Source organism: Sinocyclocheilus grahami, unplaced genomic scaffold (genome assembly GCF_001515645.1).
Source record: "Sinocyclocheilus grahami isolate Dianchi unplaced genomic scaffold, SAMN03320097.WGS_v1.1 scaffold1037.1, whole genome shotgun sequence".
Classification (NCBI taxonomy): domain Eukaryota; kingdom Metazoa; phylum Chordata; class Actinopteri; order Cypriniformes; family Cyprinidae; genus Sinocyclocheilus; species Sinocyclocheilus grahami.
Window position 1 is genome coordinate 91,211 of NW_015506216.1, and position 16,112 is coordinate 107,322.

Consider the following 16,112-nt stretch of genomic DNA (forward strand, 5'->3'; position numbering starts at 1 on the left):
TCCAGCGCATACATGTTAGTTGCAAGGACTTAAAGAAAGCTTAATTTTGCTTAATCTCACCATTATTCATATTTGAATAATTTCTGTAATCATGAATATTCATATAATCCTATAAATGTTGTTGTGTCGTGTTGTATTTGATCAAATCCAGTGTCCAAGGCTCAAAAGGGTAAAATATTATTTCACTGAGGGGTGTTTAGGTGGAGAAATGTGATAAATGTGAACCATTCAATAAGGGGCATTATTTTATTAGAGTGAGTTCATCTAGGTTATGGGTAACATTGTCTTACTGTTAACACTTTGTTTGTGAAATATTTGTTATATAATTATGGATATATGCAGGGACGAGTGTACTCTTATTTTTCTGTTTGTAGGTTTTGCAGATAATTTTTTCGTGAACAAATGTTTGTAAAGGGCAATGTGTAAATGGAAACAGTGCACTTTAAAATAGATTTGAAATGGCAGATATCTGTAAATGGGAGCCCATGAATAGCTTTAAGCTTTGGGCTTTATCTCCATATTTTTCTCTTTCTTAGCAGTTCAACAGTTTGTAATAAAATGGTTTCTGTTTTTCTCTTCTCAACTGAAGGACAATTTTGAAGAACATTTTGAAGGAGGAAAAGAACAAGGGGGAGCTTACATAAGAAAGGAAAAAGTCCTTAATGAAACAATTGAGATGAGTCAAAGAAAGAGAAAGGATGACGCGTTTGTTTCTTGGTCTGATGTATAAACCACAGCAAAGCTGTACTACACATCACATAAATTAACTAATCATATAGGATAATGGAAATATTCATATATATATATATATATATATATATATATATGTGTGAGCGTTTGTTTCTTGGTCTGATGTAGAAACCACAGCAAAGCTGTACTACACATCACAGAAATTAACTAATCATATAGGATAATGGAAATATTCATATATATATATATATATATATATATATATATGTGTGTGTGTGTGTGTGTGTGTGTGTGTGTGTGTGTGTGTGTGTGTGTGTGTGTTTTTAATGGAATGACTGAACGGGCAATTTATAGAAAGCATGATTATGATATATTTTTAATCCAAAACAAATATTATATGTTTTTATAAAGATGTGAATCTTCTGTCTTTTCTAAATTACTTATATTTTCACAGTTCAAAGGGAATATTATGCTGTGTCATTATATCAGACTGTGAATTTAATACAAATTGTTCAGACACTTTTTGTATTATATAGATTTAAATATGTATCATTCAATAAACTTTTTATGGTGAATATTTTGTATAAATGTGTTGTCATTGTGTTTGGTTTTTAATTTAGCATTACCTAATTCTTTACTTTTTGTATGGAGTAACGCAATATTGTAATGCATTACTTTTAAAAGTAACTTTCCCCAACACTGCTCATAACTGGTCAGATATATAAAAACCTAATATATTAATAATCATAAGCGTTGTGGGTTTCTGTTTATAGCTATAGAGGTGATGAATAGTTGCTAAACCCAAATCTAAAACTAACCATAACACAAAACTTTTGACATGATTAGATTAAAAACATCAAATATGATTTAGGTGAATCATAAGCCTTACTTGCACATGTATGTGTGTATTCACATTATGTCTGAAGCTGTAGTGTATTTGACCAACCTGACTGCAAAGCTTTCTTATTGAAATGCCAGAAATCAAAATCCTAATGAAATTCCTGGTGTAATTTGGAAGCAATGTATTGAAAAATGAATCCACTAAAACGGAAATAAGATCCTGCTAGGTAAAAAACAACAACAACAAAAAAATGTTCTCGATCAAATTGTTCTTGCTCCTTTTAGGATTGATTCCAAATTATTATAGAAATTATATTAGCAACCCATTAGCATTACTCTCCTAAATAATACCCAGTTATTTTGTATGCACTACAACAAGCCAATTTATATCTGCATTTTTGAGAAATGAGTCTGTCTGAGCAACGTATTTTTATAATGTGACTTGATATTTCACAAGAGCAACATCATTTTTTTCTTTTCGCTGTTTTCCTAATCATCTGTGTCACTGCTCGATTTTTGGTTATTTTGCAAACCATACTTCAACATTCTAACAATAAATAAGTTACAATAAAAAAGACAAATATAACGGGAAAACGAATGAACGATTTGTCAGCAAACATGGGCGTTTGAGTTTAGCTAACGTTAATATAAATGCAGTCTTTAAGGCATCATCAAACTGCATACGTTTTATTGTATAGAAACTGTAACGTGTAACCTGAGGTTTATCATCTGCTTTATACCGTCTGTGTGTATTCTGAACGTCTATTTACAAACTAAAGTTTGAATGTGGCTGTGCGTTTCTAAAATAACCGCTAGATGGCGCTGCGATCCGCATTAAACAAAGGCGCTTGACAGCGCGGCACCATTCAGGGACAGCGCTGTGCTCTATAATGTGTCTGAATGCTGTTCTGTCAAAGCTTTTCTGTTCACACACACACGTACAATACGGTTTTACCGAGTTAATTAATGGTATATTCAAGATATGTATTAATAAATATATTAATAATCATAAGCGTTGTGGGTTTCTGTTTATAGCTATAGAGGTGATGAATAGTTGCTAAACCCAAATCTAAAACTAACCATAACACAAAACTTTTGACATTGATTAGATTAAAAACATCAAATATGATTTAGGTGAATCATAAGCCTTACTTGCACATGTATGTGTGTATTCACATTATGTCTGAAGCTGTAGTGTATTTGACCAACCTGACTGCAAATCTTTCTTATTGAAATGCCAGAAATCAAAATCCTAATGAAATTCCTGGTGTAATTTGGAAGCAATGTATTGAAAAATGAATCCACTAAAACGGAAATAAGATCCTGCTAGGTAAAAAAAAACAACAACAAAAAAATGTTCTCGATCAAATTGTTCTTGCTCCTTTTAGGATTGATTCCAAATTATTATAGAAATTATATTAGCAACCCATTAGCATTACTCTCCTAAATAATACCCAGTTATTTTGTATGCACTACAACAAGCCAATTTATATCTGCATTTTTGAGAAATGAGTCTGTCTGAGCAACGTATTTTTATAATGTGACTTGATATTTCACAAGAGCAACATCATTTTTTTCTTTTCGCTGTTTTCCTAATCATCTGTGTCACTGCTCGATTTTTGGTTATTTTGCAAACCTTAATCAGAGCTCAGCTGTCTAATCAGAAGTTAGTTTGTTGTCAATCACAGCCAGTCATGGCCAGCTGTTTCATCCGTTCATGTATTTATTTATTTAATAATTTTTTGGGGTGTGTGAGACACAAAAAAACAAAGAGACTGTGGTGACTTACAGCACATCATAAGTTGCATACAGAACAAGTACTTGCAAAACAATGTTGTATTAGTTGCCATTCATATAAAAACACATGTGAGGCATAATACTAAGACCTAACTTCTAAATGCAGAAATTGCTATTGTCAGCTCATTGTGTCATAGTAGATATTATTGTAAACACAGTTGTGTGAATGTAAACTATCAGAACAATAGATCAGTGTCAATATCTGTTCTATGCATTAGCCCTTGCAGGCAAATGCAGCCCTAAAGTTGAGTGTTTTTCTATCTTTTGATTGTGTCTAGGTCAAGGGTTAAGCTCCGTAAAAGAGAAAGCAGGTGTGGCATTACGAATCCGTCAGAGCTCATCATGTGAGGAGGCAGAAGAGGCTCATGAGCATTCTGGGGCAGAGACGGCAGAACATGTTCATTCAGAGGAGGTGCACAGAGGAGTCCTGTCAACCATCAGCAGCGCGGTTCAAAACACTGTGAGTGTATAACACACATCATTAGCCGTACCGTGATTTACCATGATCACTGACATGTAACAAAATCAGCCGCTACACTTGATGAATCTGGAGAGGCATTTGAGATAGTAATAAGTCTCGGCTGACCGCTTGTGATTGAATCACCTAAGATGAATGAATGTTTCTTGTCCCTTCATCGTAGAAACTAATTAATTTTTCTCCCTCTTGCTTTATCAGGGAAAGTCAGTAATAACAGGAGGCCTTGATGCTTTGGAGTTCATTGGAAAGAAGACCATGAATGTCTTGGCAGAGAGTGACCCAGGTTTTAAAAAGACCAAAATACTGATGCAGAGAACTGTCTCTCTGTCTCAGGTAAGATGGTCAACAAATGCTCAAATAATAGTTTTCACCATGATTATTGGGTGCTGTTACCCAGCAGAGTGCCTACAACCGCCTTACCTCGGATACTAGAAGATACAGTGGTTTTGTTGGAAAATTCTGCCATATTTTCAGTGTATGTGCTTATGTCTGCAGATGTTAAAAGAAGCGAAGGAAAAGGAGAGAGAGAGACTGAGCAGTCAAATGGTCACAGACCCAACCGCCCACTATGGGATCTTGTTTGATGATTACCAAGGCTTGTCTCATCTTGAGGCACTGGAGATACTTTCCAATGAGAGTGAAGGGAGGGTTAGTAACACACACCATTTGCATTTACCCATAATACATTTTACACGTTTATTTTGCACGAATGATCGACTCACTGTATAGTTATCCAATTATTACACAGTTACTTATCAAATAAATAAACAAATGCACATTAAATATTAATATGAACTTAAATGTGTGAAGAAAAAGACTACTGAGTGATACTATTGACATGAAACTAGCATAAACCAACTGTGCTCAGGCATTTTTGTTTTCAGCAAGTATGCATTAAATTCATCAAAAGTGACAACAAAGACTAATTTGTTAAAAAAAATCTGTTAAAAAATAAATGAACTTCATTTGGGCAGCAACTTCAGTTTGAGAGTAACTGTTTTCAACATTGATGGTAGTAATAGGATATGTTTCTTGAGCACCAAATCATGATATTAGAATGATTTCTGAAGGATCATGTGACACTGAAGACTAGAGTAGTGGTTGCAGGAAATGCAGCTTTGCCATCACAGGAATAAATTACATTTTAGAGTTTAAATGATAGTAATATTTCAGAATATTACTTTTTACTGTATTTTTGATCAAATAAATGCAGCATATCTAATAAGTTAGACAAGAAATCCTTCTCATCATGTATCTCTCCTCATTTCAGGTGCAGGAATTCTTGTCCACTTTGGAGGAGGAAGATTTGGAAGTTATGAAGGAGGAGCTGATTGCAATTAAAGAGATCTTCATCACTCATGACGAGGAGGAACCTGATGCTGCCGCAGGGGAAAACGGTGAACTTTATTCACAAATTCAGTGTTCCACTCCTCTCTGTGAGTCTTCAAATGCCAAAACATATTTAGACAAATCCAGATCACAGTCAAATCCAGACCACAATCAAGATACTGTGCTAGATAAATCTGTATTACAATTTATGCATTACTGTAGATTAATCAAGGTAAAACGTCACATTCATACCTTTATTTTTAAAATCCAATCATAGACTTTGTGTTAAAATGAATAATAAATAATTATTATGGCTGTGAAATGATTTTGTAGTCTATAATTCTGGTTGAAATCACCAAGTATTGGAAAACCTAATATTAGCACATCTCAATGAACAAACATTGATTTGATATGACAGGTGACTCAGTCAGAGCACTATAAATATTTCAGTCCTCCACATTTTTGCCCTTGGGTATTAAATTTACGTGATCTGTGTGTTTCAGCTGCTGATGGAGAGGAGTTTGTCAGTGTTCTTACTGAGCTGCTCTTTGAGCTCCATGTTGCTGCAACTCCAGACAAACTGAACAAAGTACGGCCACACTCACACACACACACACACACACACACACACTGCAAATCCACATGTAACATAAATGTGTACCTGCACTCTCCAGCACACACATATGTTATTCACAAGCATAAACACTAATTATACAGTGTGCCCTGCAGGCCCGTATAAAAGCTCATGATTGGGTGCGAGAAGTGGAGCAATCCTGGGAAGATGTCAAGAATGTAACCGAGGAATTAAAGGAAGAGAGCTCCACCACTTGCCCTGCTCCAGAAAAGGAGGAAAAGAAAGAAGTAGAAGAAAAGAAAGAGAAGGGAGAAGAGGGAGAGAATAAGGAAAATAGTGCAAAGGACGGAAACTCGGATGCTGTTAAGGTGAGAAATGTCTTCAGTGTGTTATCACTACATCTACGCAACGGCTGCATTTATTTGATTAAAAATACAGTAAAAAATAGTAATATTGTGAAAAAATATTACAATCTAAAATAACTAGTAATTCTATTTTAATCTATTTTAAAATATATTTTATTCCCGTGATGGCAAGGCTGAATTATCAGCAGCCTTTACTCCAGTCTTCAGTGTCACATGATCCTTCAGAAATCATTCTAATATTCTGTGTATAAATGTTTATTTAAATGTGTCTTTTTGTGTGTATAGAAAGTATATGTGTCATCAGTGGGCAGTCTTGCTGAGGTGACCGCTCGTAGTATAGAACAGCTACACAAAGTGGCTGAGTTGATTTTACACGGACAAGAGCTGGAGAAGCCAGCCAGCCAACAGGCCAGTATACTGGTCAGGTGAGTTCCTTGGCCATTTCCATAAGACGTTATTAGACCAATCTTTTTATTAGCTGTTTAGTGACTGTTGAGTATGCTCAGGTTAACCAGTGCCATGTGTAAGGAGGTCAGATGCCTGGCCCGAAAGTTCTCGGACACATTACTGGCTGCAGGGGTGAGTCTGACTGACCTGTGCTCAGTTCATTCTGAAAACATTATTGATGACATAACTGACCCCATTTAATTTCTTAATGCACATTCATAGTCTTATTCTGTCAAATGCTGTTGCACGTGTTGTTATCATTTAACTAAAACTATTAAAAATCAGTAATTGAAATGTATTTGTGATTAAAATATAGATACTGTTATACTATTATGTATAAAAGGTGTATACTGTTGCTTTTAAATAAAAATTATAACATTTTTGTGCTGAAGTTTAGAGTTAACATCTTTCTGTTTTTTTGTCTCTCTCTTTTCTGACCCTATAGAGTCAGAGAAAAGCAGAAGTAGTAAATCCTCTAGTGGACAGTGTGATGCTGGAGGTAAAACTGAATGTGATATTTTTTTTCATAATGCAGTTGACAAATGAGGAGACTGCGATAGGGGACTTGATGATGCTAATTATAATGACTGTAGTTATGATAATGATGACCCTTCATCACTACACTGTGTGTCTTGTTTCCTCAGGGGTGTAATAGCACTACCTACATTCACAATGCATTCCAGCTGCTGTTGCCTGTTCTTCAGGTCTCACACATCCAGACCAGCAGAACTGCGGCCAAGCCAGCCCCAGAAGCAGCATCCACAGAGTAGTGCCTGTATTCTGTTTGTGTGTGTTTCTGTCTGTATCTGTGTTTTGTGTTTAGGTATGTTGCTTCAATATGAGAGCTTACACCAAAAAGTGCAATTCTAGTCTATATATAGACTCTTACAATGAGATAATTAGGAAAATAAGATTGAAACTCCTAACTTATTTAGGAAGCTGCTTATGTATAATTTTTTTTAAGTTACTTTACAAAAAATTAAGATTATTAATCATGTGTTGTATTGTTTGAGCAAATTTGGAGGTCTGCCACTACCATTCACTTTAATTAATCAATCACTCATACACCATTACCAGTTTTTGTTTTGAATAAAATGAACCAAGATCTATGGTAATAGTATAATCTGTAATATAAATAATAGGAAACTAAAAACTGAAATTCTCAGTACTGTTGTGTTTTTATTCAGCATCTGTTGTGAAAATATTCTCAGCACCAGTTACAAATCTCTGTACATTTTAAGATGACGTGAATATAAAAAGTGCATTATGGAAACATGAGTATTACTTTAATAGCCACAGGAGCTTAAGACTGGTGTTGTATAATTATGAAATCACATTAGTGTTGCCATGCTGCTTGCTAAATGGATGTTGGAGAACCATGCACTATGGTTTATGTTTTCAGCCTAGTCACAGAAATCTTCCCTCTCATTTTATTTCAGCATTGGGCAAACAGATTTTGTTGAGACTGTGTGTGACATAACACTATATTGTGATGAATATTCCTGTAGTTAAGATAACGCCAATACTGTCAATTGCAGATCTGTGGAAGAAACCTACAAAAGCAGCTTTTAAACACACACAAAGACGCAGTACAACAACTTTTAGAAATGTTTACAGATGAGGCACTCTCAGTAATGTTGGGCAGTGCATATATTGAAAGCTGGAAGATGAGTGCACGGAAGATGAACTTATATGAGTTTGGTTTGTGCAAAATGTTTAAACATCAGGGATATTAATCTTTCCAGTTAGGAATCATAAGTGATTATGAATCAGTTTTACATGCTTTGGTGCTAATGAATGTGACAACAGGTGCATTGGAGAGGCAGCAGCAAGATGACCCCCATAAAGGGAATGGTTTTGTAGGTGGTGGCCACAGACACCTGCTCTCCTTATAATTCCTGGCTGATACATTGTGTTGATTTTCTGGAGCAGTGTATATTGCTTGGTCACTATGGTTGTGTCCAAGCGATGGGCTTGTAGAACAGGATACTTGTGTAATTCATTATCAGTTCTAGAACTCCTAACGTCACTTACAGACACTTTAACATGATGTTTATCTATGGAGAAAGCATGAAGTTATCTGGCCTCTGTCGTGTTGTAAACAAATATATTTTCTGTTTTAATAAAGTGCCTCTGCTCTCTTAGATTTAAAGGGTTAAAGCTCCCCATCTTCTTCATGACCAGAACATGAAAAGTTGCTCCGATGATCCAGGTAAGCTAGACATGGAAAAAAGAGAATGGAGAAGGGTGTAAAGTGACAAACACTTCAAATGAATGCTTCTGAACAGCTTAGCTCATTAATTAGACTGGAAACATGGTCACTTACTTGGTGGTTCACAGTGGCCCTGTGCTGCCAGATGTTGGAGCTGATGTGATTTTTTAAAAACTCTTATTAAAAATGTATCTTGTAGAATTCTATAACCATGGCAACATCAGACTGCCAGGAGGCCATCTGTAGAGTAATTTATTCTGCCCGGAGCAACATGCTGGCATCAAAGATACCAATCATCATCAATGTGACTGGATGAGACATGCAAGATTCAAAGACTGTTTCAGGCTATACTGATAAAGAACTAGCAGTGATATCAAAATACTAAGAGTATATACCATCATCAAACATCAGAAAGTGTTACATCAGCTGACGAATGAGGAAATCAGAGTAGACATCTTTTTGAAGTATTAGTTTGCTTTAAGTCTCCACTTACATTGAATTTAAAGCATACAAATGCTATGTTTAATATTCTAAACACATGGAATGCTTGGGGGTTTTGACTGTTGGAGCATTTCTTAATCCAAAATAATAAATGAGTTCTATTATAAAGAGGAAAACCATACTAATATTTATTTACAATTTTCATTTTTATGTAGATACATTTACCTTCCTTTGTTACCGAGGCATTACATTGCTCATCTTCCTCATCTTCATTTTGCTCTTCTTCATCTAGTGAGGTCTCTGGAAACAAGCCAATTTTAGTCAAAATATTTCAAGTCATATAGTGTAATCAGACAAAAAAAAAACAAATCAAGTGGCACATGATACAATCCATTTCTCTCTCGAACTTTAAAGTTAACCTGTCTGTAAGATAATTTACAGCAAAATTAGATGTGTGAAATTTGATTATAATTTGTCATTTGTGTCTTTTGGAATATGTTTATTCAATGCTAGTCATCTGAAAGCAGGCTCTATTGTGTTTGTATTTTGATTTGTTTATTGAAAGAATATGTAAATGTGTCCCATTCATACCTGTGATCTCATAGATTGGTAACAAACCTAAAACATCAGAGACAATAAAAAAAAATTACACACACATACCATGAATATATAGGCCTAAGGGAATATACAAATATGCTGTATAGGAAACCAGGTGTTATATACTGGATGCAATTACCTACACAGTACACACACATACTGTTTTTGATGGTATGTGATAGTGGGTGTGTGTAATAGTTAAACTCAAACTTCTTCCAGGGAACAGAAAATAATTATACATTGCAGAATGTCTGCTATTTCATTTAATAAAAGTTAAGATAATTTACAGCAAAATTAGATGTGTGAAATTTGATTATAATTTGTCATTTGTGTCTTGGAATATGTTTATTCAATGCTAGTCATCTGAAAGCAGGCTCTATTGTGTTTGTATTTTGATTTGTTTATTGAAAGAATATGTAAATGTGTCCCATTCATACCTGTGATCTCATAGATTGGTAACAAACCTAAAACATCAGAGACAATAAAAAAAAATTACACACACATACCATGAATATATAGGCCTAAGGGAATATACAAATATGCTGTATAGGAAACCAGGTGTTATATACTGGATGCAATTACCTACACAGTACACACACATACTGTTTTTGATGGTATGTGATAGTGGGTGTGTGTAATAGTTAAACTCAAACTTCTTCCAGGGAACAGAAAATAATTATACATTGCAGAATGTCTGCTATTTCATTTAATAAAAGTGAATGGTGACCACAGCCCATAAAATGGCACACAAAGCTATCATATGGCTCAAGAAGAGGCACATGTGTGCTTTTTATGTCTCTTTTGAAGCTTGCCATTCTCTGAACCCCATCCACTTTCATTATATGGAAATGAAGTGGCATGAACATTTGCACAAACTTCTTTATTTATATCCCACAGAAGGAAGTCAAACTGGTTGGAACAGCATGTGGTGAGTAAATGATGACAGAATTTTCATCACGAGTGTCATAATTAAATTGTTGCTTTTCGGGAGTTAGCCACCATTACATACACTTCACCTTTAATTATTGTACTCTGCCACACTGTATAAAAAAATCTTGTATGTGAGGTCAGCTACCTTCAGAAGGTTTTCTGGGAAAGTGTAGATTGAGAGTTAGTGGTCTGGAGAATTTCTATTCGAGTAAGGAAACTCAGTGCTAGGTAAAGATGTAAGGGTTGCATTGTGATAAAGCACAGAGCTCTTCTGGGTAAAAAGAGTGCAGTATGATAGAACAGGTTGTTTGTTTACCTTCTGTTCTGTTCCGCATTGAAGATTTCTCAGAGAATACATCACCATCTGTAGAGATGAAGGAGACTGAAATCTATCAACCTTCCTTCTATCAGTTCCCTTGATCCAGTTCTATTTTTGAACATGGTATTACCATGGTTTTGGGGTCATGCTCCATGGTAATACCATGGTATATCATGGCTGCTTTGAAATAATCGATATTGTGTGTAAAGCGCTAAATAAAAGTAACTTGACTTGACCAAGTCTTTGACGATCCTTGGAGGACCATTTAAATATCATATTTATATTATTATGAATGTGGCAATCACTCAGTGCCATGGTACCATTGTACCTGATATGGTACTTTTTTTGTCATTTATTTATTTACACAAATGAAGAATGATTGTTTAACAAGGACACTTGCTTACCACTTATGCTGCACGTTGCTATGGACACAGCAGGGACAGCACTCATTACTGAAAGTAAAAATGAGAGAATTGATTAGCACAATTATAGAAAAACTTTGCAGCTCTATACTTGCCAGTGTGACTCACAATTTTCTTTTTGCTTACTGAGCTCTTTGAGCTGATGTCCACGGACTGAAACTGGCACAGATGCACCTGAACGGGACTTTCCTAAAGTGAGAAGACCAAAATGAGATCCACGTAGCATTCTCAATTATATTGTAATTATGGATTCCAAGTTGAAAATGTCTGTTGGGCCTGACTAGATTTGTTTTGTAGAAGTGATACTCACGTTTTCTGCTCTTAAAGATCAGGTTGCCCACACTCAATAGGGTTAGCACAACCACAGTCAGTACCAGAGCCAACCACACCGAAGTAATCACACACCACCAGTCATCTAACAACAAGAAAATTGAAGGACAATAGCAACAGAATACTTAAAAGAGAGTGCAGCGTAACATACATGAATGAAACATGAAGAAACAATACAGCATGTATACAATACTTAAACACCAGACGCACCAAGTTTACACTATCCCCTTGTCTTGCCAAGTTCATTTTACATGTACATTAACTCAAATAACCTTGTATGAGTCTGGAAGTGTGCTGTCTGAAAGGATTTGTGGTTTCGGATAAGTCAAACACTGAGTAGACTGGCTTGATGTTTTGCTATACTATATCAAAAGTTAGGTTGAATTATGAAGTCCTGCTGTCTCCTTCCATGCCTGAATCAATAGACAGGATAAAAGACAGACCCAGCTCTCCTTCAGAAGGAATTTATGAGGGATGTGGAGAGACTTGGGTGAGAATGAATCACAGTGTAGAAGTATGTGTTGGGGAAAAATATATATATTTGATACATATTGTAAAAATATGTTGTAATGGCTGAAATTAAAATATTTTCAAAATTATTTATTCTTATGTATAAAAATGTAAAAAATGAATCATGGGTCATTAAAAAAAATGAAGGTGATAATTAAAAATAGTGTGTATATTTCATTCAGTTCAGTTCAGTGTTGTATAGAAAATATTGAGGACTTTTTACTAATAAAACCAAGAGATGTGTTTTCCAAATTTTTTTTAAAAGGAAACTTAAGCAGTTTTGAGGCTTGAATTGAGGAACTGATTAAACTTTAAAAAAATTAAGGAAAGAAGGCTATCTATTTATTTTAGAAGAATTAGCTCAATTTTGCAGTTTTATTTTAGAGATGATTGTTAGTTCCCAGCATGCTTTGCATATGGCTGGATATGGAGAGTACATTTTGAAATTAAATGCTATTTTATGTGTTTTTGAGTGAAGGGAAACATCTATTAATGTTTAATGTTCAGTTATGTTTGACATTTGAAAGAGTTTGAAGTTACTTGAAGTTTTCATTGTGCAGTGCAATCGTTACCATTGTGCAGAAGAGTAGAGCTTATGGTTATGGCTACTATACTTTTCTAAGGCAATAAGCTTTGTTCAATGAGCAGTAGCTTTGCTAGTGCAGTATATGCCAGTATTGCTCAAATATGTTCCTACTTTAGCTGGTTGGCTGTAAACAGTCTTTTTTATGTAAAAAATCACTTAAAGTCAAATATAAACAGGCCTCACTCAAAATCATAGACTTTTGAGAATCAACTTAAAATAATTGAGAAAATTTCATTAATTATATTAAATTCATTTTGTCATACATTAATTAATTTAGAATGATTTTACATGATTTATTCAGGTAGATTCCATTAAAAAAAAAATCAAGCCTTAAAAACTACTCAAAAATATTATGTGTAATATTGTTACCATAATTTTTTTAAGTAGATAGCTTGTTCCATTGTTTACAGTGTATTATTCACGTTACACTCTGTTTGTCCTTGAATCAGTTCTTATTATCAGTTCTTATATGTGACCCTGGAGCACAAAACCAGTCATAAGTAGCACAGGTATATTTGTAGAAATAGTCAACAAAATATTGTATGGGTCAAAATTATCGATTTTTCTTTAATGCCAAAAATCATTAGGATATTAAGTAAAGATCACGTTCCATTAAGATATTTTGTAATATATATCAAAACTTAATTTTTGATTAGTAATATGCATTGCTAAGAACTTAATTTGGACAACTTTAAAGAACCATACATCAATGGAAAGCTTATTTATTCAGCTTTCAGTTGAAGTATAAATCTCGATTTAAAGGGGTTTAAGGTTAAAAAAACACATTATTTTCCACATACAGTACATTATTGTTTCTCCTCTATGCCCCGCCTTTCTGAAACTCGTCGATTTTTACAAAGCTCATCGGTCTGAAAAGCTAGGTGCGCTCTGATTGGCCAGCTATCCAGTGCATTGTGATTGGCCAAATATTACAGATCTTCTTTATGCACCAAGAGCTTGTAACACTCCAAAGAGAAAGGAAAAATGTAACTTTAAACAAATTGACCCTTATGACTGGTTTTGTGGTCCAGGGTCACATTTGTGCTTCATACTGCAGACAAGTCTTAGTGTTCAGATAATACTAATAGTAATAATACATTTACTTATTTAGACTGACAAGAGGAATATAATTTTATTTTAAATGATTAAGGTCAGGTTTATTGTCGTTTTTTGTGTGTAGCATGGCATTGTGGCAGATAACATTTTTCTGACAGTTTCTCACCTTTTCTTGTTTGGATCACTGGTAATGCGGCAGATCTTGCTGTTTCATTGTTCTCCTGGTAGTACAAGAGGAAACTGCTGCTGGTTGGTTGACACTTCAGCTCATCTGTAGAAGCTGTTGCTCGGAAAGACAGTGTAGTCGTTTTGAGTGAAAAGGCAGTTGGGTTCGCAGAAGTAGTGGTTTTTAAAACGGAGGTGTCTTGTATTGGAGGGCTGGTGTTTTTTTCTTGCATGATATGTTCAGATCTGGACATTTGCTGTTGTCTGGTGGGAGGTAGCAATAAAACAGTCTCTGGTCGTTTTGGGGTCCAGTGTATAGATCAGTGTTGTTGAGAAACGCAAACTCACTAATGTTCCATCCAGAGAGATTGCCTGCCTTCATTGTCAGTAGCACCATCACATGCTCTTCTATGAAACATACAACATGCACACAGTTATTACTGTAGACAACAAACAGTAATATTGAAACATGAAATCATAATAAACAACTATCTCACCTGACTGTGAGGTATTGTTGTGGTCAAGCTGCAGATCCATTTCAGTCTTACACAGATACTCACATTTGAGACATTAGTCTTTGCAACTTTACAGATCTTCTTTATGCACCAAGAGCTTGTAACACTCCAAAGAGAAAGGAAAAATTTAACTTTAAACAAATTGACCCTTATGACTGGTTTTGTGGTCCAGGGTCACATTTGTGCTTCATACTGCAGACAAGTCTTAGTGTTCAGATAATACTAATAGTAATAATACATTTACTTATTTAGACTGACAAGAGGAATATAATTTTATTTTAAATGATTAAGGTCAGGTTTATTGTCGTTTTTTGTGTGTAGCATGGCATTGTGGCAGATAACATTTTTCTGACAGTTTCTCACCTTTTCTTGTTTGGATCACTGGTAATGCGGCAGATCTTGCTGTTTCATTGTTCTCCTGGTAGTACAAGAGGAAACTGCTGCTGGTTGGTTGACACTTCAGCTCATCTGTAGAAGCTGTTGCTCGGAAAGACAGTGTAGTCGTTTTGAGTGAAAAGGCAGTTGGGTTCGCAGAAGTAGTGGTTTTTAAAACGGAGGTGTCTTGTATTGGAGGGCTGGTGTTTTTTTCTTGCATGATATGTTCAGATCTGGACATTTGCTGTTGTCTGGTGGGAGGTAGCAATAAAACAGTCTCTGGTCGTTTTGGGGTCCAGTGTATAGATCAGTGTTGTTGAGAAACGCAAACTCACTAATGTTCCATCCAGAGAGATTGCCTGCCTTCATTGTCAGTAGCACCATCACATGCTCTTCTATGAAACATACAACATGCACACAGTTATTACTGTAGACAACAAACAGTAATATTGAAACATGAAATCATAATAAACAACTATCTCACCTGACTGTGAGGTATTGTTGTGGTCAAGCTGCAGATCCATTTCAGTCTTACACAGATACTAGCCTTCAGAACGTGTGTGTTGACTGCTGGCATTTATCATTTCTTTCACACATGGAGGGTCAGATGGAGCACACACCTGTGCATCATTCTCAGGTGTGCAAGGGTCAAAGGGCTCACAGAGAAACTCAATTTGTGATATTTCTGAGAACCAAAACAAAGAGATGCTCTTAAGATTTTAATTTTAAAGTTAAAACACATTCTGTATAAAATACAACATAATACAGCAAAGAAAAGGAAAATCCTTTTTAAACCCATGTGTCAAGTTCTTAACAAATGTACTTTGTATTCATGCTGTATTCTTTTCGCTAATATTCTTTGCTTCTTTTTCTCTGCATATTTACAGAATGTTTCTGATCACACCAATACTTTAATTTTGTGGACACAAGTTTGTCAAATACTAATAAGCAGTATATATATTTTTAATAAATAAATTTTTTTTTGTTATAATTTTTTTAAACAATTAATAATAAATTAAAAATTAAAAACAATATTAAAATATTATTCCTATAACTAGCTATATTTTCAGTTTCAGTCATTTAATTCCTTGAGGCTTTAAAAAAATAAAAATATGATTTCAGGACAGTTGTATC

General features: G+C 34.9%; 2 protein-coding genes across 2 annotated transcripts; one reads left to right on the plus strand and one right to left on the minus strand.

The window, feature by feature from the left end:
* The first annotated feature begins 3,038 nt into the window (after positions 1-3,038).
* Positions 3,039-7,679, plus strand: LOC107565958 (protein NOXP20). Its single transcript, XM_016251306.1, has 11 exons — positions 3,039-3,057; positions 3,606-3,787; positions 4,004-4,138; positions 4,301-4,453; positions 5,076-5,202; positions 5,638-5,723; positions 5,864-6,076; positions 6,359-6,498; positions 6,580-6,652; positions 6,966-7,019; positions 7,165-7,679. Exons 1-11 carry the CDS (start codon positions 3,039-3,041, stop codon positions 7,288-7,290), a joined length of 1,308 nt encoding a protein of 435 aa, XP_016106792.1. The 3' UTR covers positions 7,291-7,679.
* A 996-nt stretch (positions 7,680-8,675) lies between these two features.
* Positions 8,676-15,198, minus strand: LOC107565959 (uncharacterized). The gene is made up of 11 exons (XM_016251307.1): positions 15,007-15,198; positions 14,586-14,643; positions 14,328-14,496; positions 14,090-14,196; positions 11,752-11,856; positions 11,568-11,630; positions 11,424-11,471; positions 10,812-10,859; positions 9,412-9,473; positions 8,847-8,886; positions 8,676-8,737 (listed from the first exon to the last, which is right to left on the minus strand). Exons 1-11 carry the CDS (start codon positions 15,196-15,198, stop codon positions 8,676-8,678), a joined length of 954 nt encoding a protein of 317 aa, XP_016106793.1.
* Between the last annotated feature and the right edge of the window lie 914 nt (positions 15,199-16,112).

Coding starts and splice junctions, on each gene's coding strand:
- LOC107565959 (XM_016251307.1), bottom strand. CDS start 15,198: ATGCAAGAAAAAAACACCAGCCCTCCAATACAAGACACCTCCGTTTTA. Junction 11,857..14,089: donor AGTGATCCAAACAAGAAAAG/GTGAGAAACTGT, acceptor TCTTGTTGTTAG/ATGACTGGTGGTGTGTGATT. Junction 11,472..11,567: donor ACATCAGCTCAAAGAGCTCA/GTAAGCAAAAAG, acceptor TTTTACTTTCAG/TAATGAGTGCTGTCCCTGCT.
- LOC107565958 (XM_016251306.1), top strand. Junction 6,077..6,358: donor GAAACTCGGATGCTGTTAAG/GTGAGAAATGTC, acceptor TTGTGTGTATAG/AAAGTATATGTGTCATCAGT. Junction 6,653..6,965: donor ACACATTACTGGCTGCAGGG/GTGAGTCTGACT, acceptor CTGACCCTATAG/AGTCAGAGAAAAGCAGAAGT.